General features: G+C 41.9%; 1 protein-coding gene across 3 annotated transcripts; it reads left to right on the forward strand.

Annotated features, from left to right (window-relative positions):
- Positions 1-4,107: 4,107 nt before the first annotated feature.
- Positions 4,108-17,901, forward strand: MPV17 (mitochondrial inner membrane protein MPV17). 3 transcript variants are annotated; one of them, XM_007420848.4, is made up of 8 exons: positions 4,125-4,247; positions 5,099-5,188; positions 10,669-10,784; positions 11,006-11,098; positions 11,594-11,689; positions 16,017-16,049; positions 16,360-16,412; positions 17,072-17,901. In XM_007420848.4, the coding sequence occupies exons 2-8, from the start codon at positions 5,116-5,118 to the stop codon at positions 17,139-17,141; spliced, it is 534 nt and encodes a 177-aa protein (XP_007420910.1). In that variant the 5' UTR covers positions 4,125-4,247; positions 5,099-5,115; the 3' UTR covers positions 17,142-17,901. The 3 variants fall into 3 exon arrangements, with proteins under 3 accessions (XP_088008418.1, XP_007420910.1, XP_088008417.1); XM_088152292.1 differs by lacking the exons at positions 16,360-16,412; positions 17,072-17,901 and adding an exon at positions 16,183-16,353 and having other exon boundaries at positions 4,108-4,183; XM_088152291.1 differs by lacking the exons at positions 16,360-16,412; positions 17,072-17,901 and adding an exon at positions 16,183-16,353.
- The last annotated feature ends 4,602 nt before the right edge of the window (positions 17,902-22,503 follow it).

Raw genomic sequence — 22,503 nt, forward strand, 5'->3', positions numbered from 1 at the left:
GGAGCTGTTCAAAAAGAAATTGAATATATGTCCTACTGCAAATCAATGAAAGGGAAAGGGGGACCCTTTCATACCCAGAGGGACTGTTTGCAAAAAAAAGGCAGGCAGGCACTGCTGGATGGGCAACAGCACACTGGATCCCTGAAGAGCAGATAGGATAAGCCTCACCTTATCAGTAGAAAAAGAGAAGAATCGTAACTGATGACTCAGTGCTGCCAGGAACAGAAACAAATGTATTTATTGACTGATTTATTAGATGTATATCCTGCTTTCCATATAGGAGCTCAAGGTGGTATAAGCACTCCTTCCTCCCATTTTTCCCCACAAAAACTACCATATGGGTGGGTAGGCTGTCTAAGAGAGAGTGATTGGCCCAAAGGTACCCAGTGAATTCCTGCACTAAGGAAACAAAACCCCTTGGCTCATAAGGTGTGCTGTTAACCAAGAGCAGATCCCAGGGATGGGACAACTTCCGAGATTTATCAAGTCTATTGATGGTTATCCCATCCTGCTAATACATGTCAGGACAAATGATACTGCATGAAAACAGCTACAACTACATCACCACAGATTTTAAGTCTTGGAAGGAAGTTCAAGAGCCTGGGGACTCAGTAGAAAAGAGCCAGAAAAGGAAAGAAGAATGCTGCAAGTCAATGACTTACGATGCTAATGGAGAGATTTGATTTCTGGGTCCATGGTCTAAGTTAGCTAGATGAAAGACTGATGGCACAAAATGGGTTTGTGGCAATAAACAGAAAACCCTGAAGTTAGGACCTCAGATAAAGTTATGCATTATAGAAATTAAGTTTGCTGAAATTGGGACTTTTAAATCACTTGGTGCAAAATCAAGATCAGAAAGAACATTGCCTCATTAAGTTCACAGCCTTCATTGCCTATATTTAATACAGCACATAAGAAATAAAAAGAGCTCAAAGTACAGAAAGGCAAATATACCCATTAAATTATATTTAATAAAAACTTGGGATAACTCTGATAATGACAATATAGCAATACAAGCATGCATTTTGTTCAAAAGGAACAGAAGCAATAGAAAGGGAGGAGGAGTTGTACCATCTTTTAAAAATATCCATTCTTGTTCAGAATTCCATGTGAATCAAGTTAGCAGTATAGCAGAGAACATCTGGGTTAAAATGAAAGATAAGTAAAGGAACAAATAAGACAATACTGTTATTGGCATCTTCTACTGTCCATCCAGCCAAGGAGAAGATACGGATGATGCATAACACAAGCAAATGCAAAGTTCTTAGTTACAGAGCAAAAATTAAATGCACAGGTATAGAAGGGGATATACCTGGCTTGATAATGGTAATTGTGGAAAAGATAATGGAGTAGTATTTTACTATAAAACTGAATATCAACCAGCAGCATGATGCACTGGCAAAAAAGGCAAGGGCATTCATTCATTCATTCATTCATTCATTCATTCATTCATTCTGTACCTTCAGCATTGACTCCTGGTGACTGCCTGGATAGGTCCCTGCAGTTTTCTTGGCAAGATTTCAGAAGTGGTTTGCCATCACCTCCTTCCTAGGGCTGAGAGAGAGTGACTGGCCCAAGTCACCCAGCTGGCTTTGTGCCTAAGGCAGGACTAGAACTCAGTCTCCCAGTTTCTAGCCCAGTGCACTACACCAAACTGGCTCTCTCAAAGGCACATTTAGGCTGTGTGATCACTATATAAATAGAATCTGTCATTCAAAAGAATTTTAGATCAGAGCAACACCTCAGCTGGACTCTTAAGGGAGAAGCTATAAATGGAGAAGTCTGAGCTTCCAAAAACCTCTAAAAGGGAAGGAATTGAGGTTTGGATGGAGGACATGCCAGAGTGAAACTCTGTTTTCTTTATCCAAGTGTATCTTCTGGCAGTCAGAGTGACTGGTTTATATAACAAATAACCAAAAGAAGGCTAGAGTTAGTAATAGAGTAACAGAACCATGTAGCTAGTTTGGCTAGGAGAACCATTTCCAAAAATTTACTTAAACGTAACCCTAAGCCAGTGTTTCTCAACCTTGGCAACTTTAAGATGTGTGGACTTCAACTCCCAGAATTCCCCAGCCATCTTAAAGTTTCTGAGGTTGAGAAACACTGCTTTACAAAAACATATTTCCCATTATTTCTCAAGGATCCTAATGGTTCCCAGTCAGCTGCATTAACAGATGGATAGCAAACAATCATTTCACTCTATCCTAGTTTGAATACTACCTCACGCTGAGTACTGTGTCCAGTTCTGGAAAGCCTATTTTAGAAGAAGGAAGGGCAAGCAACAAGCATAATTAGGGGACAAAAAGTCTGTGAAAAGAGATTGAAGGACTTGGGTATGTTTAACCTTGAGGAAGGACAACTGAGAATACAATAGCACATTTAAAATACCTGAAAGGATGTCCCATTCCAAATGCTGGGCACGAAATGGGTTTCAGTTATAGCAAGGGAGATTCTAATGGAATCTTAGAAGAAACTTATTACAGAGTAATCTGACAGTAGAACCAATTAGAAATGTGGTGGGCTCCCCTTCGTTGGGATGTGCTCAGCCAGAAGAGAAAGAGCCATCTTTTTGGGGTACTTTAATTTGTGTTCCTGCAAAGGACTCAATAGTTTATATTGCCTCTTCCATCCCTTGATTCTACCCAAGCTTCAACTTTATGCAAATACAGTTGCTGTCTTTATCTGAGCTGCTGTGCAAACACAACTCAGTGGTGCTTCCTTTGTTTAAGGTGAGTTCTCATAGGTTGGTTATTCCTTGGTGCATTGGAGTCTACAAATGTGTAACAAGGGGACCAAGTAGTTCTGTCACTTCCTGTGCAGTTGCATCTTCCAAGCTGGTAGTAGGATGGGTGAGGACTCCCTTCTTACTGTTCCACTCCAGCATTGTCTAACCATGTATGGTGCCTTCAGGCATAGCTGCTCCAGGATATATCTCTTGCTCCCTTGAAAAGGGACAGCAGTATTGCAAGGTACAGTCTATGCTGCCTGCTTTTATAAACATGCAGGTGCTAAAAGAGGCTTTCAAAATTCAAAGCAAATTTTAAAACACATATCAATAATTGACTTGGGGGGAAAAATATTTGGTTCAGCTGGTGAACTTCCCACACTTACCTGCATGTGAAGGACAGGCTCTGCTGATATTTTGGTGCTTTTCAAAACCCATGATTAGCTTGAGCCCATTTGCTGGATGCGTGCCTTCTCATTTAGCAGACAGGGTTGGACCAGCAGAATCTCTCATCTGTTTTGTTGAGAAGGAGCGAGGTGAGGAGTGATCCTTTCAGAGGCATAGCAGATACTGGAATCACAAAGCCACAGAGATTTTTAAAAATGTTTTGAGAACCCTAATCTCTGGCTAGGGAGTTTTTAATTCCTTAGAACATAGTTTCTCAACCTTGGCAACTTTAAGATGGGGGGACTTCAACTCCCAGAATTGGGCTGGGGAATTCTGGGAGTTGAAGTCCCCCCATCTTAAAGTTGCCAAGGTTGAGAAACACTGCCTTAGAAGAAGCCCTGTTTGGGCAAAACTGCAAGCTGTCTGTAAATGGGAAACGGAGAAAAGTTAGAGTGAAGGGGCTGCAGCAGCATATGAGAGCTTTTTAAAGTGTGAGAGAATGCAGCTGCAGCGATGATTAATCAAGTCTGTTCACATGGTACATTTGGGAACGGGAGACAGCTAATGCGGTTTCTTCGTAGAGTCCAGTTTACTCTTCCACTCATAGGTTCCAAGCCTCTTACGTCTTTATCGAAGGCCAGTCTATCTGAATGGCCTCTTCCAGTTCAGCGTGCTCTTTAACCTTGCTCGTCATTACAACAGAACAAGGAGCTTGCCTGCGCTAACAGTCCATGCAAACGCAAACAACTTATTTTTGGTGAGGCGGAGGAAAAAAATCCCTGACGCTTAGAGCCAGCGGTGTTTAAAGCGTGTCTTGCAATTTTTCTAACTGCGTGAACAATTTATTTTGAAACAGTTCCAGTGAAGCCCCATGCGACTCCTCTGTATAATTCGTAGTTCTACTAGAGTTGTGGAGCACGCATATTCTTCCCTCCCGCCCCTCTGTTTCTTTCCACCAATAGACGCTTGAGCAATGTTGTGCGTCATCACCTTGTGCCTTGAGGTAGTTCGAGGCACGTGCCTGCCCATATATCCGACGTCTGTGCGTCCTCCGGCGGCAGAGTTCGTGAGGTGCGGGTGGGCAGTCGATGTTTTTCTTTGCCTAACCGTCGCGGGGTTTGTCAGCTGTCTTGTGGTGAGATAACTTTCTCAGAGGCGAAATGAAACTGGAAGGGAAACTAGGAGAGGCGGGTGTACGCATAAAAAGGCATCCTAGCCAGCATGTTCCGGTGAAATGTATTAAAATAAAGAATAACTTGATGTTTTCTTTAAAAAAAACCTGTTAGCACGCAAACACAGCTGAATTTCTGAGGCAAGCAGACTGAGTATCAGTGACAGGGTCGCTCTTAGATGTTGCATGTCATAATGGTCTTTTTCTGTGGTCGTTTACTTTCTAATAAAAGTGTAATTGTTCCCAGGTAAACACACATACCATCAACACACTTCACGAAGACAAGCATAGCACTTGCTTTCTTTTTATGTATGCAGTCATGGTAATAGTGCAGTTTAAATACATTTAACGTATGGAAACTGCACATGCTCAGAATATTTGTTTTTCATTGGAACTAGTTTAACTTTATTAGATAAATAGAAATAATTGCACAGCAAGGAGTTACAGACAGGAGAAAAGTATTTCATAGAATCCTAGAGTAAGAAGGAGCCGTGTGAGTCATTGTAACAAATGTCTTAGTGAAGAATCCAAAGTGAAGCTGTTTGGCCTTTGTTTGAACACATCCAGTGAAACAAGACCCATTAGTTCCACTGTCAAACATTTTTACTGCTCCAAAATTTACATGCATGAAATAAAATATATGGCTTTCTGAAAAAAAGAGAGGGGCAACATTATACAGTAAGGCCATTACAACAGTGTGTTGAGGGTCAAAACATTTCCTCACCGCAGGTCGGGGAATGGTACTGCTTCTAATCATGATGCACTGTTAGGCAGAATTTGTGCTCCAATGTCTTTTTCACTTCTTTGTACTGTAGAAGCTGTGTTAGATGACATGGCAACCTTTTGGAGAGCCTACCAGAGATTGATGGTCCGGCACCCCTGGAAGGTGCAAATCATCACAGCTGGTAAGAGGAGCTAAGGCATATTAGCCCTGGGAAAGGAACAGGGGATTTCCCCACTTCTCTGGCTGCTTGCTGTCGTCCTTTGTTCCCTCTGGTTGTTCACTGCTGCTGGTTGATCACAGCCACTTCCTTTTGTGGTGGTTCTTATAGTAGGAATCTAAAATACATAAATGTTCCTCCAGTGTATCAACTGAGGGGGTTGTATATTTCTGTCTTCTAGAAAGAGTGGATGCACAAGCAACATTTTTGTTATTTTATACATTTATATTCAGTTATAGAATGTCTTTCTGACTAGATAAGTTACAATAAGGCACATAAATGATTTAACAATTGCTAAAATGAAAAACATACAATCACAATACAATAAAAGATAGCAACTGGTATAATATTAAACCTCCATTATGTCAATAACAGGGGATCACGAACATAACACTATGATAACAGGCAAATAAAATCCTTAAAAACTATAAGCCAACAACATAAACAATATTCAAAGTTAATCTAATGGCGTCTACTGCAAAGTGTAAAAGAGGCCCCTGCATTGTGAAGAGACAGTAAAAAGACACTGCTATTGCAGAATCCTAAATGGTTTGTCCTCAGCCTTTTCCAAGGATGGGTTCTCACTTCACTGCTTATCCAGAGTTTAAAGGTTGGCAGGGTCTGAAACTTGGAAATTAGGATCTTGAAATTGGGGAGATTTTTCTAATTGTTACATTGATTTCCTGCCATTCCTCTGAGGAGGTCAAGGCATTGGGTCAAGTATTGGGTTATCCTAAGTTAGCCCAATAGGAACTGATTGGGTCATGGTAACTTAGCAGTGATATGAATATGTTTTTCATTCCCTGTGGTTGGCTTCTGAAAGATTGATGCTAAGACTTTGCTAAGACTTTGTGTTAACAAGAACATATTTAATCTGGTCATTTAAATCCTAGCAGCTATATGTAAACAATACAGTATACTTGATTACTTTTAACCCTCTCTTTCCTTCTTTCCTTTTGCTCAGCATTTTTCATTAGTTTATGGTTCAGTGTATTGTGTAAACACAGAAAATGGGTTAAACTTGCTGAATCATTAGGGTTTGTCTCCTGAAAGGGTTTCTGATTATTTTCATTGGAGCCACATTTCTATAGTACAGTGGCATAAATGGCTTTGACTAGCAGCCACCTATGTCAAGGATGCTGTTCTTCATATTCCCCTTGCAAAAACTCTTGTTGCTTCTGGAGCAGAAAGCTGGGACTGAGAGAAATATCCCCAATATGAATAATTTTTCAGAGGCTTTCCCAATCCAGCATTTAAAGACCAAGCTTCAGAGATAAGATGAACTTCAAAGTGGCAAATTTATTTGAATTGCTGCCTAATAGGTAGTCATTACCCCTTGAATCTCCTTGCAAATCTTTTGGTTTGCCCCATAGCAATGAATGCCTCTTATCCTACCAGTTTTCAGGAAGGCCATTAAAACTTAGCTATTCTAGCAGGCCACAAGGATTGGGATGTTTTAATGTTGTTCCCTCTGGCTTTGGAGTACTTGTCTAATGTAACTGATGTTCCCAAATCTATATATGTAGATTTATTTTGATTTTCATACTGTAATTTGGATATATTTTAACCTGATTTAAGGATGTCAATATGTATGCCACTGAGTCATCAGCAAATGGAGTGGCATATAAGCCCAGTAAACAAATTAATAAAAATTAAAATGATGGGGGAAAGTCAAATGTAATGTGAGAATCTTCCTCACTGCCCCCCACACCTCCAGGAATTCCTAGAAGCATGTGAGCTAGCTGTGATAGGAAACAGTCCCAGGTGATTTAGACCCCCTTAGATGGATTTAGCTGGAGAATTCCTTTGATACAATGTTCTGAGGAGCCTGCATTTTAGAAGGAGAGAAGATGCAACTTCCCTGGAGGAGAGCACCTATCCCACTGTCCCCTGTCTTGCGTGTATCTGGGTTTACATTGATTGGAGGTAGGAACCTCCTCTTTCCTCTGAGGAGGTGCACCCCGCTATTTGAAAAAAACAGTGGTTTCTGCTCTTGTCCTATTACTATGAATGTGCCAATAAAAGGAAGTTATTCCAAGATACACATCCCAAGAGAATGACTCTCCACTGAGTCCATTATAGAAGGGCAGTTCTCCTCAGATGAGGGGGAAAGGAATAGGGTGGAACTGCCTTCCTCAAGGGATAGTAATCTCCACTCCAGAGTCTTCACTTAAGAATCTAGGCTTTGCTTCCAAACTGACCATTGGTCTTGCTATCAGAAGTGGTAATTCAAGACTTTGTGCATATCTCTTAGGGAATATGCCCTTAGTCAGTTGGAGGCTCTTCCAGAAGTGCATGGCATGAATTGTAAGGGAACTTGCCCCAGCCCAGTACTGCACACCATGCACAGATTTTAGGTTACTTCACACATACCATCAGATCTTTAGGTTGCATCACTACACTGAACCACAAAGTAGCCAACCAGATTTTAGTTTAGCATGTTGTACATATGCAGACTGTATGGTCAGCTGAGGTTTCAGTATATTTGCAAACTCAGAACATCAGGCTAGTAAAGTAGACCATAGTTGAGTTAATCATGTAAACAAAGCCAACAATTTTTCTCCATAAATATAAATAAACTGCACTTAGTCTGTTCTTTCTGGCAAGTCCTTGAGGGACTCTTGGGTCTCCTGTGTACAGAGGGCAGGAGAAGGTCTGCATCTTTGTGTTTTCCACCCAAAGTCAATTTTATCTCTCAGTTATGGAGCATAGCTAGGCACTCTGAATAGAAGTGATGCCACTGTAGGCAATTCCAACATATTATGGGATGAGGGATGGAGGGCTAAGTAGCCCAATGCAGTCAGACGGTGTTGCTGGAGATAGGTAGACAACTGAGAAGGTTTCCCAGCAAATAAGAGGGCAAATGTTCCCAATTCCAGTGCACTGCAGGTAGACTGGGCATAGCCTTTCAAATAATTAAGTAGCCTGCCTCACCACCAGCACTGCATCTCATGTTGGAAGTACAGAGTTATTTTCACAACAGGGCCAGCTCTCATGCAAATCTGGTCAATTAATTAATCCATTTTCTGAGTTGTACAATTCACTAAACTATAAACTAACCAATGAACTAACTTCATACAACATGCTAAGCAACAACAACTAAGGATAACATTAACTAAAAACTTTAGCATGTTTTATAAAGCTATGGGCTGGGTTTTTTTCCTGATCTGATTAACTCTGAATTTGCACATTTAATTTACTACGTTTAATTTCATTAAATGTCAACATACACAGCCATTGTGGATTTGCTTTTATTAAACAAGTTCTGGAACTGTTGTGCTAATGCTTGTGTACTTATTCCTGCATCTTTCCCCTCCCTAATTTTTCTTGCTGACAACTTCGTCACAGGGCCATCCATCAGGGGTAATGGAATCTGCCTGTTTGTTGTAGGGGTGACTAGCAAGCAGAGTTGGCAGCCCCCCAAAGTTCCATGTGGGTGAAGTCATCGCCCAGAGAGTCATCAATCTCTGTGGTGTAGCTGGCATTGAGAGAGACTCATCCCATTACATTTAGCAAGCCTGCCAGCTGCATCACTCAGGTGCCACCTCCACCCTATATAGATGAATGAATGAATGGATCAGGGAAAGCGCATTTGCTTCCAGTAGCTGTGTATTTATCAATGGATGAGTTGGGAAGCTGAGCCAACACTATGATGTTTCTGATACTGCAGCCAAAGAAAGTGGTTCCTATCTCTTTGGGACTGAATGTCCCACCCAAGCAAGTTTGCACAGCTGAACAAGAGAATCTCAAATACTAAAAAGGGTTAGTCCTTAACATGGGCAATACTTGAAAGACTGATCATTAGTTTCCTATTGGCAACCAAATTCCACAGCATCTGCCTTGCCTTCATTATCTGCTCTGGGGGTATATGGTTTCTTCCTCAACTTATGATCCACTCCACTTCCTTGTATATTTGTACTGTGGGGGAGGAAACTTGCCCTGACTGTCTCTAATGATTTCATAGTGCTCTGTCATGCTTCTGCATAGTATCACTTTCCTGTTTGACATAAATTACATGTGGTGCTTGTTCCTCTGGACAAGCCTTATTACCCCAGCACCTGACAATTTTTCTCTGGGTTTTTCTGCAATGTGATAACTCTCATTTAATGGAGTTGATCAGTAACTGAGACAGATAAATTCATCTGGAAAGCCAAGAAATCACTTTGTATTTCTGGCAGATTCCTGAGAGTCTGGAGACTCAAGCATACAGAGGAAACTGAGACAGCTACTGTACAAGTGGCACTTACTGTAGCTGGATCTCCTCTTTTGCCCTTGACACTCAGCACTTGCTGCACCTTTTCAGTCGGCTCCAAGGGAAGGAGAGACTGGCAGCTCTTCCTAGCATTGTGGCTTATTTCTCTGCCAGCTGGCTAGATCTAGCCCAAGGAGGGAGGCTTGACGTCAGGAGTTGTTGGCAGAGACTTTTGGAAGTCAGTGGATTAACTGCTCTGCCCCCGCCCCCAGACTAGACTTCAGTAAAGACGTGATTTGGACCCATGTCTTTTGTCTCAACTTCTGCATCAGAGCAATGGATAACGTCCCATATTTAGTCTTGGTGTTAGCAAGAGTATTTAAATTTCTCTTAGGTAAAACAAAGGGAGAGTTCCTTTAACCTGTGATCTTGCACAGTTTTTATGGTAGGATTTTGAAACTCTCCCATCCACCAATCTAAACCTGTACAAGTCTAGTACAAAAGATCTACTCTTCTTTGTTATACCACAGCCATGGGCTAGCCAGCACAACTGATCTTTCACTTACCACTGACTGTCTTTTTTGAGAGCAAGGAGGAATCAACAGTCCTTGAGCTACCCATGTCCATTTCGATGTCTTATTCAGGCATAATAAGCAATGTGTAGAGGACTGCAGTGTCAGGGACTTGGAAACATGGAGAGTAAAATATAGTTAGGAACTCACAAGAGTACTATTAGGAACCTTCTGTTAGAATTCAGGTTAGAAAGCTGAAAGGTACTGGCAAACTATGGTTTGCCCAAATCAAGAAGCAACTAATTGAATTAGAACACATGAAAGGAGAAAACAGCAGAGATAATATAGGTAAGGGAAAGATCAGAACCAGTTTGGTGCAGTGACCCAGTTTGGTCTAGTGGTCAAGGCACCAGGCTAGAAACCAGGAGACTGTGAGTTCTAGTCCCACCTTAGGCATGAAGCCAGCTGGGTGACCTTGGGCCAGTCACTCTCTCTCAGCCCTAGGAAGTAGGCAATGGCAAACCACTTCCAAAATCTTGTCAAGAAAACTGCAGGGACATGTCCAGGCAGTTGCCAGGAGTCAACACTGACTTAAAGGTACACACACGTACACACACACACACACACACACAAGATCAAATATTACCATACATTTCGTACATATTCAAACTTTAAGTTTTAGGTTCTCTGGCATTGAGTAGAATACGGATGAATCAATGTTGAATTAATTTTGTATATAGGGGCCCTTGTGGGTGCTGGAGACGTGATTTCACAGCAGGTGGTTGAAAGAAGAGGGCTCTCTGGGCACAGTTGCCGGCGGACTCTAAAAATGATGACCATTGGTTTTTGCTTTGTGGTAAGTGAAAACTGTGGGTACCGGGGGGGGGGGTACTCATCTTAGATCTGGGTTGGTTAAATCTACTCCAACTGTCTTGATGTAAGTGCAGTGTCCAGACCTATTCCTTGAGCCAATAAAGCTGATTCTTCTGAGACATATGGAAAGCAGGATACTCAAGCTCAGCATAGGAGCAGCTGTTTAAATATCATCTCTGACAGCTATCCATCAAACCTTTGCAGGGCCCTGTGGTTGGAGGCTGGTACCAGGTCCTGGATCGTCTGGTGATAGGCAGAACCAAAGCGGCTGCACTCCAGAAGATGCTGCTGGATCAGGTTAGGGAAATCCTCATGAACTGGAGTGGTGAGAGGGGTACACACAAGCATCCCTCCAAAAAAATAGCTACCTACCTGATAATTCTTTTTCTGCAGATTTTGAGGATTGAAAGAACAAGCCATGACTGAATTATGGTCCTTACATTATCTAACAATTTTTGCAACTTAGCTTTTTGCGGAATTTCCCTTCTTGCTTGACACACGCACACACAGCTGCCCATCCCCTACATTACAGTGTTGTTACTGAGCTGGGAAAAGAATAATTGGCTGTACTTCAAGCATTTAAGCTGCAGGTTCTCAGCCATCATCACTATGCTGGCTCTGGTTTTCGCTGTATTTGGTGGGGAAGAGCAAGATCAACTGGACCCCCCAGTAGTATCTTTATCTTCTTCCTTGAGGAGATCTTTTCTTTACTCCTTTCCTGTTTTATAGGCCAGGAATGCTTCATGTTATTTTCCTGAATCTCTCTTGTACCCCCATCCACATTTCACACAGATTGGATTTGCACCTTGCTTCCTTGCCTGTTTTTTGACTGTGGCAGGAACACTCAATGGCTTATCCGTGGAAGAGAACTGGAACAAGCTCAAGGAGGTAAGTTCCAAATGAAGCTTCAGGACAAATATGCGGGTATAGAGATTTCAAAGAAGCTGAACAGGCATTGCCTTACTGGGTTGGCAAATAATATGTACCCATCACATTGTTCCATTGCAAATAAACAGCATTATACAAAGTTCAGAAAAAGAGTAAGAAGTAGTGAGTGAATGAAACTAAAGGCAGGAAGTAAGAGGAAAGAAAAGAAAATATACTGTAATTAAATCTAACCTTGCTACAAGCATTCCTTATACATTTACACGTATCTACAAATACATTAAACAGCCAAGGGGTTATCACATATCTTTATCTTTTGCCAAATGTTGAACTATTCACTTCCATTTATTTATTTATTTACTTATACATTCATTCGTACGTACGTATATACTTTGGTGCCACCTGACTCTAGGCCAACTTTGGGTGGATCACAATATAAAACACAACAAATGCTAACACAACAAAATAAATAGAAATACAATACAGTAAGGGAAATAAATAAAATGGCAAATCCAGACAATTTATTTATTTTTATGCATGGTTTACTCACATCATATACTAGTCTTATGGTATTCAGCAACTAGCTTTCATCTATGTATTAATGCAAAACATTCTATAATTCAAGCCTATATATTTTCTCTAAATCAACAGGCCTACAATAGGCTTCTTTCTGACATTCACACATCTTTCAGTGACTCTCTGAAGAGCAAAAATCTGGCTTGCACAGTGTCCCTGTTGCAAAGTCACTCTGCACTTCCCCAATTTTGTCTCATTGTCACTTTTCATACCCTTTTGATCAGGCTTCTGCCAAACAGCTTCCCAAGAACAAGTAATCCCCCGGTTGTTTCTGCATTCAGTCTGACTGAGTGAATTGATTGGCCATCCATGCAAATGATTCTTTGAAAGTACTACAAAGTCAGTCATGGTCATAATTAATAAAGCTGCTGCTCTTAAACTTGCTATAAGGGCAGGTGAGCATTCCTGATCTGGAAAGTGGAAGAAGTTCTCTAGGCCAGTGTTTTTCAAACTTGGCAACTTTAAGATGTGTGGACTTCAACTCCAAGAATTCCCGAGCCAGAAGTTGCCAAATTTTAAAAACACTGCTCTAGGCCAACCTCCTTTTCCAAGACACCACCCAACTTTTTGCAGAGTAGTCCCAAGCAGAGACAGAAATGTAGCAAGGGGAAGGGAGCTGTGCCATCGGGCTAGCGTGTTTTTTGCTCTCTCATAATATAGTACTTGCTCATCCAATGACACTTGAATGGGGGAGATTTCAAATAGACAAAAGAAACTACTAATTGAGACAGTGCATGATTAAACTGTGGAATTCAATTCTTAGTAGAAGAAGCAATTTAATTTCTCTCCAAAGCCTTTGAATTGCTTTCTCTTCTATGAATGTTCAAATTGTTACTAGTCAATGGTGATATAGTCATGTCCTAATCTTTATCCTCTCATTCTGAAGTTGTTTAATTCATTAGTGTAGAAACAGAATGTTAGACAAGGAAGTCCTTTGGTCTGAATCAATGCCATTGTTGTGTTGTAAAGCTTTCTGGAAAACTTAAGAAAGCAACAAGCTTTGTATTTGATGGATGGAAATTCAAAGAAGACAGAGATGCGCAGCTTCCATAGCAGCTTTAATTCCCCCAAGGCTGCCTGAGATACAAGATTCTGCCTTTTGAGCTGTGCCATCTTCTTGAATGGCTTTTGCTTTATGTCTATTTTTGTTCCTTGGTTAGTGGTCTGCCATATTCTGCTCTGTGAGATTCCTGCCTGCCCCTCTCAGGGTGGCTGAGTCACACGGTGCAGGTCTGGATAAAGGGTCACCTGTTTGGCACACATCTCCAGCATGTTATGAAAGTAATATGATGCCTTAGCAAGATGCTTTCTGTTTGCTCTTCCTTGTTCAGCAAAGAATTCTCATGTCTTCTGTTTGCGTGTACTATAACACTTTGTTTGCTAAGCAATGAGTCATAAAGGATACATTTCTAAGAAGTTTGATGGAACCCATTCTTATAGAGGGAAAGGAAAGGGCTGTTTGAGAAAGACCATCTGTATCTTGGGAATACTGAACCAGGCAGGATCTGAAAGAAGTAATTACCCCAGAAACACCCTGTGCCTCTATTTCCTCTATGTCATTCCCAATCACATAGGAATCTATCTGAGCGATTTTGGGTGATGGTGGAAAAGTGATAAGTGTAAAATTATTCAGGTTTGAAATACAGCATTTCATATGCAAAATGAAGTTTTGAGCTCAAAATACTTCTAAACCAATCAATAAACAGCCCCTTTGCTCTCAAAATGATTCAAATTCAAAATGATTCAATTCAGCTATTGATAAGAGTAGTTCCTGAGTCTCTTTAGGGCTGCTGATGCCTGACTGGATGGAGTGTCAGTCTCCTGGGCTCCTCCCTGCCTTGTCATGTTCCAAAGACATGATCCTGTCCCATCCCTTCAAGAATTCTGGCTGGATTAGAAAGAAATATTCATGGCACCCAACTTTTGAGTAGGGCTATTGTACCTTAGCTGGAGAAATCCAGACAAACACTAGATGGAAGTAAATTTGCTGCCATATAATGGTCATTTTGGTTCTTGGAGTCCAGATATAATTGTCCTAATTTTGGGTGATAGCTGACTTCTTTGTTTGCACCCTGGCATGGCAAAGTCTAGACTTCCCATTCAAGAATTGATGATGGAGGATTATAGGAAGCTGATGCAATGCTTGCTGAAATGTGAGTGTAGTTAGTAATTCTGTTGCAGATCCTCCCTTGCTTTGAACCTCATCTAGCCAAGAGCAGATATTCATACCAAAGGAGAGATTTCCATCTTCTAACAATTTCAGCAGGTGATGTGATGGATTGGACTTATGAAGGCCATGCTCAGGGAGATAAGTGTGTTCTTAGCCCCCAACAGGAGCGTGGGAAGTTCAAGAAGATGAGGCTGGCACCTCCCTAAGGAATTCATGGTGTGGCTGGCTTGGGAACTTGGGTTCAGTCTGGTGAGATTCTGTCTTGAGATGGAAGCTAATAAACGCAACAGAACTGTATTTGCATTGTCTCTTGGAGTTCTTTGGGCTGAACCTGACAGGTGACTTGCAACTATTTTTCTCTGTCCCCTTCCCCACAAATATTTCAAGTGGTGAACACTGCTGTGAGAAAAGGTTGTAAGATAAAGCTACTGTTGAACATTTTAAATATTTAAAAGAAAAAGGTTCTGATTGCTTATTCTCTGGTGGCAAACTCCAAGTTAACAAAACATCATTGTCATATTCACATAACGTGCTATATGCAAATATACGTAATCCTTGGGTTATGGTGGCAACTGGGACCGGGATTGCTGTTGTTAAGCGATGCAATAGTAAAGCATGATGTCACACGACTGCATTGCTTAGTGACAATCCAGGCAGTCCCAGTTGCCATCATAACTCCAAGATGTGTGTAAGCAGGAAGCAGCATGAGTCCCAGGTAAGGAGCACAGGAGTGTCATAGGGGAGTGATGCGGGGGGGTGGGGGAGGCCCTGGGCGGCCTGATGCAAGCTGTCTGTGAGCACAAGGAGGCCAGGGGAAGGAGACCATGGGTCGGTGCAAGCAGAGAGGCTGGGGGTGCAGGTTGGCATGAGTGTGGGAGGCCAGGGGAGTACAGCATGGTGCTGCACAAGTGCAGGGAGGCCAGGAGAAGGAGGCTGTGGTGCCATGTGAGTGTAGGGAGGCCGGGGTACTTACCAGAGTGACTTATGACCTTCCCTGCCAGCTTCCCCATTGACTTTGCTTGTTGGAAGCCAGCAGGGAAGGTTGCAGATGGCAATCACATGACCGTGGGGCATTGCAACCATCATAAGTGCAAGCCAGTTGCCAAGTACCTGAATCACAATCAGGTGACTGTGGGGCTGGTGCAATGGCTGGAACTTATTTATTATTTATTTATTTATTTATCAATCAATCAATCAATCAAATTTTTTTCTCTCCCAGGGAGAAGTTTTCAGAGGCTCTAAGGCCAAATGATAGTTCTTCCTAAAGTCAAGTCTAAATCTGCCTCCCTGAACAGTCTTGTTTCTCAGTGCCTGAGTTCACACACTGCATTACATTCACACACTGCATTAAGCTGAGGTTTGTTTTACCCATGATTTAAGGAATCACTATGGCCTTGCTCATACAACACATTGACAGAGTTGGCATGCTTTGGTTCCCATCAATAAAACTGTCATCTGATGGGGCCCAGGAATATGTTTTCTCTTGTTGTGGTGCCTGCCCTCCCAAGGCCATTAGTATAAGTCCCTAAGAGTTGGACACATATAGCATCTTTACTTACCTATCGGTCCTCTGCTTTCTTGCAGGACTACACTGATGCCCTGATCACCAACTATTATGTGAGTGGCCTTTCTGTTACTTTTGGTGGGATTTGATAGCTTTCCTCTGGACAGCAGCAGCCTTGCAGAGAGATTGTCTAGGAGGGTTTGCAGTAATAATGGTGGAGGAAGAGACTTTTTCCATATTTTCCAGAAGCCCTGCAGAATTGCTCGGCCATTCAGTTGGTCCAGCCCTCTTCTGGTCGCTTCAGACTTAAGATGTTGGATGCTCTTCCTCTCTTCCTGTTTGGTGGGTGGGATGGAGCAGATGTGCTTCACTGGTTGCTCTTGATCAGGACTCTTTTCCAGTGGTGCTGTCTCCACCTTTCAGATTTGGCCAGCAGTGCAGATTGCCAACTTCTACTTCATCCCCTTGAACTACAGGTATAAACTGCCTTTCCTGCCTGAATTTCTTTACTTCTGACACTACCTACATGCACGCATGTGTGTGCGTGCACACACACATACACTGATCCAAAATTAGTGTTGTCCTTGACTTTTTTTTTTATTATAAATTTTATGATGTTTTCAAAAAAAGTTAAAATACAGAAAAATCAAGAAAAAGGAAGGGAAAAAAAATAAGGGGGGAAGGAGGGGGGCATAAGAAAGAAAGAGTAGCTTCCAACTTTCCTTGGTACAGGTATAGATACAGAATATATTTAATATCTAAAAGTTTACATAGTAAAAAATAGTTTTTAATGTAATAATCAAGAAGATTCCTAAAATAAATCTATTTGGATAATACATATAATTTGTAGAAGATATTTCTATAAGTATAACATCAATCAGCAAATCCTAAAATCAAAGTTGGATTTTTTTTAAGTATCAAGCAAAAAGTCTAAGAGTGGTTTCCAGTTAGAGACAAAGTTAGACAGTGCCCTGTCTTTGAGGAGAACAGTGAGTTTCACCATCTCCGCCAGTTCCATTAATTTCAGTATCCATCCTTCAGCAGTAGGTATTTGTAAATCCTTCCATTTTTGCGTTTTTAAGAGTCTTGCTGCAGTTATGTTGTCCTTGACTTTTTCTTCTTTTTGTATCTCCAGACTTGCTGTGGTCCAATGTGTTGCCATTATCTGGAATTCCTATCTTTCCTGGAAAGCCAATCGGCTATAACCTGGCATGGGAAGACATGAGAACTTTCCTTAATCATCTTAGAATGCCTGCACATTTTCTTTACTCTCTGTTCTTCACTCACTGCAAACAGATGAACAACCCAGGACATGAACCATATGCTAACCACAAAGATGCCCATCAACCAGCGTATGGAACTGCACAAAGACATAATCCTGAAAAAGCCCCAGTTGTTCCCTGAAAAGGAGAGTTGGGCAAAATAAATCTCTGCTCTGGATAGTCTGCTATTAGCAGTCAAAGAATCAGACCAGCTACCACAGATGCCTGAAGGAACTGAAGACATACTGTGTTGTGGAACACAGGAAGAGGAAATGCTGCAGTTATCTAGTTACTTCTCTGTAGAGTGGTAGGGTCTTGTAGGAAAACAGCTACTTTCTGTGAGCTATGTTTGCTCCCCTTTAGGAATATAAGAAGCTGTTTTATATCAGCAGGCCAGTTAAAGACTCTGATGGCTACACTTAACACAAGTATGCTTGATTAGTGTTCTCTTTACAGGTAGTCCTTGTTTAGTGACTGCCTCATACAGCAACCGTTGGCAGTGATGAAAAAGTAACTTTGCGACCAATCCTCCCATTTACAATCTTCACAGGTCTGTAAAGCAAAGGAAAGCTGAAGTAAGATCATAAGTACAATCATGGTTTCACTTAGTGACTGCTTTACTTAATGACTGAGTTGCCAGTCCTAATTGTGGTCACTGAATGAAGACTATCTGTATTTAGCTTTCTGATAGCTTAGCATGTCATGTGAACTCAATCCTCAGTTTATGGTTTAATGTATCATTTTAACTCAGAAAGTGGGAATTCAGTAAGCAGACCAAGCATCCTGTGTAAATGTAGCCATGGAATCAGCCCTTTGGTCCATCTTGCCTATTACTGTAAATAATTACTGTAGCGGCTTTTTAGGGTTTTAAGGCTATTTTTCCACTCTTGCTTTGGCGTATCAAGAATTAGATCTGAGGCCTTCTGAATGCAAAGCATGTGGTCTGTTGGTGAACTCACCTCTGAAATACTGGGATCCTGAGGGTCCAGCCAATATACTTAACTGAGTTAGTTTTTGAAAAGAATTTGGAAAATTGATCAAGGAGAGATTTATTAGTGGCCATTTGCCACAATAACTACAGGATATCTCCATATTCTAAACCAGTCTCTCAGCAAGTTTCCATTGTTAGTGAGCATCAGATAAGAATTATTGATTTCTAGGTTCTGCTTGAGAGCTTCTAAGGAATCAAAATATTGCTGACAAAGATCCACATAATCAAAGCTATGGTTTTTCCAGTAGTAATGTATGGCTGTGAGAGCTGGACCATAAAGAAGGCTGAGCACCGAAGAATTTATGCCTTTGAACTGTGGTGCTGGAGAAGACTCTTAAGAGTCCCTTGGACTGCTAGGAGGTCAAACCAGTCAAAGGAAATTAACCTTGACTGCTCATTGGAGGGATTGATAATGAAGCTCAAGATCAGATACTTTGGTCACTAATGCGAAGAGAGGACTCTTTGGAAAAGACCCTGATGCTGGGAAAGATTGAAGGCAAAAGGAGAAGGGGATGGCAGAGGATGAGATGGTTAGATAGCATTACTCTGAAGCAATGAGCATGAAACTGAGCAAACTCAGGGAGGCAGTGAAGGACAGGAAGGCCTGGCACGATATGGTTCATGGGGTCACGAAGAGTCGGACACGACTTAACGACTGAATAACAACAACAAGGAATCAAAATGGCTATGATGAAAAATAGTATGCTTGGTCCAATACAGCTGGGATCAGTTCTTACAAAGTAAGCAATCACATGGAATACATTTATGGTGTAGTGGTTAAGGTGTTGGACTAGGAGTAGGGAGGCCCAAATTCTAGTCTCCCATCAGCCATGGAAGCTCACTGAATGATTTTGGGTCACTTACTTTCATTCAGGCCAATCTACTGGTCAGCTGGTGATTATGAGAGGAAAATAGGAGGGAACACTATGTATGCTGTAGTGAGCTTCTGTACAAAAAGTGATACATAAATCAAATGAACAGGGTTTGTTTTTATAGCTTGACTTTTTAATTAATTTTAATTAATTAATGTGGGCATTTATTTTTTTAATTGTTTGTGGGTTTTACTTTTAATTGTGAGCTGCCCAGAGTCACGGGTTGGGGGAGATGGGTGGCATACAAATTTAATGAACAAACACGTTTTCACTTTGAGCTTCAGTAAAGTCTTGGGTATTGCTGTTCCTAAAAACACTTATGCTCCTTATGACATTTGCACCCCTATTTATCTAGTGCAACAGATTCAAAACTGGCTTAGAACTAATTAATTTACTGTACTGTTACTGTGTGGAAGTCACTATCCTGCTAACAACACAGTAATCAGTGTTATTCTGATAGATAGTATTTCTCAACCTCAACAGCTTCAAGGTGTGCAGTCATACAGGCTAGGGAATTCTGGGACTTGAAGTCCACACATCTTGAAGTCGTTGCGGTTGAGAAACACTGTGATATTTGGGGTTGATAAGGGAAAGCCAGGATCTGACCTGCTAATAGAACAGGGCCTCATTGCAAATTAAACCATGGTACCTGCACAGGCCAAAGTTCCAGAGGACCTGCATCGAAATTACGACCTCCACGCACAAACATCATTTTGGCAACCCAGCGCTGAGGAGACCCTAACGAGCCCCCACGGAGCCCTTCTGCTCGCCAGGTCGCAGCAAGAGAGGAGTAGGCTGTCGCCAAGTTCATCAGTTAGTGAATGGCTCCGGTTCGTTTCCGCAAAGCTCAGGGATGAAAGAACAGGGCTCCTCTTTTGCCTCTCGTTTTGCGGGGGTGGGTAGGGGGTGCCAGACTGCACCGACTTTCTGCAGCCGCTTTATCATCCGAGGGTAAGGAGAAAGGCTGCTTGGTAGAGCCCCGTCTCTCCTGCACAGAAGTGAAGTTCAAGCCGCCCGTCACGAGCGTGCGCTCTTTCTCGCCCCGGCTGTTTACGCACGCCCAGGCCAGCGGGCACTGAGAGGGCTCGCTCGCGCTCCCAATCCCGCTCTTGAGCCTCTGCATGGCCTCCCCGCCTGCCAGTCATCACCGCTTCCTCGCTTCGCGGCGGGCCTGGCCAGTGTTTGCCCAAAGGTCGGGCAATCGGCGGCGGATGTTTGCCATCCTATTGGGGCCAAGCAGCACGGGGCCTCCTTCCTTCAGAGGTGAATGGGAAGGGGGAAGTGGGGAGAAGCGGATCAGCTCGGGTCGTCGGGATCGGCCTTTCGTGCCGCTTTACCAACTCAGCTGCCCGTGTGCCCCAGCCAGTGGGCGGGAGCCCAAAATAGTAACCGGACATTGAAGAAAAAATGTACAGGACCTGCCATTTTCAACAGCAGGATGGAGGCAATAGGCGCCCATTGTTGCAAGCAGATGAAATCTAAGAATTGTGTAGTTTATCAGAATTAATACAAACCGTTAAAGAGACACACCCACTTTGGTTCAAGCACAACAGCTAACAAAACATAATTGCTGTGCTTGCATAACATGCTATATCCAAGCAAATAAACTGTATTGTTGCTTAATGGGATCGTGTTAAGACAATGACTGGATTCCCACAATATGCTGAACCACAACTGATACTGTGCCATCAAGACGGTGTCAACTCTTAGTGACCACATAGATAGATTTTCTCCATGGTGATCTGTCCCTAACCTGGTCCTTCAGCTCTTCCAACAATGCCCCCATTGCCACTGTAACTGAGCCTATCCATCTTGCTGCTGGTCGTCCTCTTCTCTTTCCTTCCTCCTTTCCCAGCATTAGACCTTCTTCAGAGAAGAGCTGGGTCTTTGCATAATGTATCCAAAGTAGAATAATCTGAGCCTGATCATTTGTGCCTGGAGTGAGAACTCTGGTTGATTTGTTCCGTGATGCATTGGTTTATTTTCTTGGCTGTCTGCGGTATTTTCAGGAGACTTCTCCAACACCAAGTTCAAAAGCATCAATGCTCTTCCTGTCCTGCTTCTTCAAAATCCAACTTTTGCTTCCATACAGTATCACAGACAATACCATGGCTTGCACTATTCTGATCTCTGTAGGCATAGACGCATCATGGCATTTGAAAATCTTTTCCAAGGCCTTCATGGCTGCTCTACCAAGTGCTAGTCTGCGGCGTATTTCTTGACTGCTTGTTCCTTTACTGTTAATGGTTGATCCTAAAATGCAGAAGCTATCTACCATTTCAATATTTTCATTGTCAGATCTAAGGCTGGGTATTGTACCCAGCCAGTACTGTTTGGTCTTTTTTATATTTAATTTTAGTCTCATCTTTTCACTGTGCTCCTTGATTTTTATTACTAAAGCTTGCAGATCCTTTGAATTTTTGGCTATCAGATTAGCATCATCAGTATAGAGCAGGTTATTGATGTTTCTTCTCTGAATTTTAAAACCACACTCTGCACAACTGCCACTATGTTTCTTCTTCAGATGTTAAAACCATGCAAATCTTCCAATCTAGCTTCCTTTAATATATATATTCAGCATATAGGTTAAATAAATAAGGGGAGAGTATACAGTATTGTCTCACTCCTTTGCCAACTTGGAAACAGTCTGTTTTACCATGTTCTGTTCATATTATGGCTTCCTGACCTGTATCTAGGTTTCTCATGAGGACAATTATGGGTTCTAGGATTCCCATTCTTCAAAGCACATTTCACAGCTTGACATGATCAATACAATCAAAGCCTTTCTATAATCTACATTCCAATACCAAAAAAGGAGTGTCCCTGGGAGTTGGGCAGCATATAAATTTAATAAATTGTTATTGTAATTATTTATTATAATCAATGAAGCCCATTGTGGGTTTTTGGGGGGGGGGTATTCTTTGGCTTTCTCAATTATCCAGCATGCACAGAAATAATGTCTTGTGTTCCTCAGCCTTTTCTAAAGCCAGCTTGAGCATCCATCATCTCTTTTTCCATGTGGGGCTCTAATCTGCATTGGATCATCCTAAGCATTATTTTGCTAGCATGTGAAATTAAGGATATTGTACAATCGTTTGCACACTCTATTTAAGTCTCTCTCTCTCTCTCTCTCTCTCTGTGTTGTTCTCCAGATGTGCTGGCAAACCTTGGTTAGAGCCTTGGCTGATTCTTCTTCTGTTGCTTGCCATATATCTGTAAGCCTTCCAACTTAGTAATGGCCAGAGTGCTGATCTAACTTCAAGGGTATATCTTCTAAGGTATCTTAGATGTTCATCTCTACAGCACAGTAGTTCAGTATACTCCTTCCATCTCTGATGACTTTTGAATTGGTTACTGGCTGTCCATACACATTTAAGGTTAGAATCTCCCTCTGAGTCCAGAGATCTTTTGAAGACTTTTCTTGTTTCCAATTTCAGTGTTT

This window comes from Python bivittatus, unplaced genomic scaffold (assembly GCF_059951505.1).
Source record: "Python bivittatus isolate LINGU-HERP-01145 unplaced genomic scaffold, Pbiv_v1 ctg000690_np1212, whole genome shotgun sequence".
Taxonomy (NCBI): Eukaryota; Metazoa; Chordata; class Lepidosauria; order Squamata; family Pythonidae; genus Python; species Python bivittatus.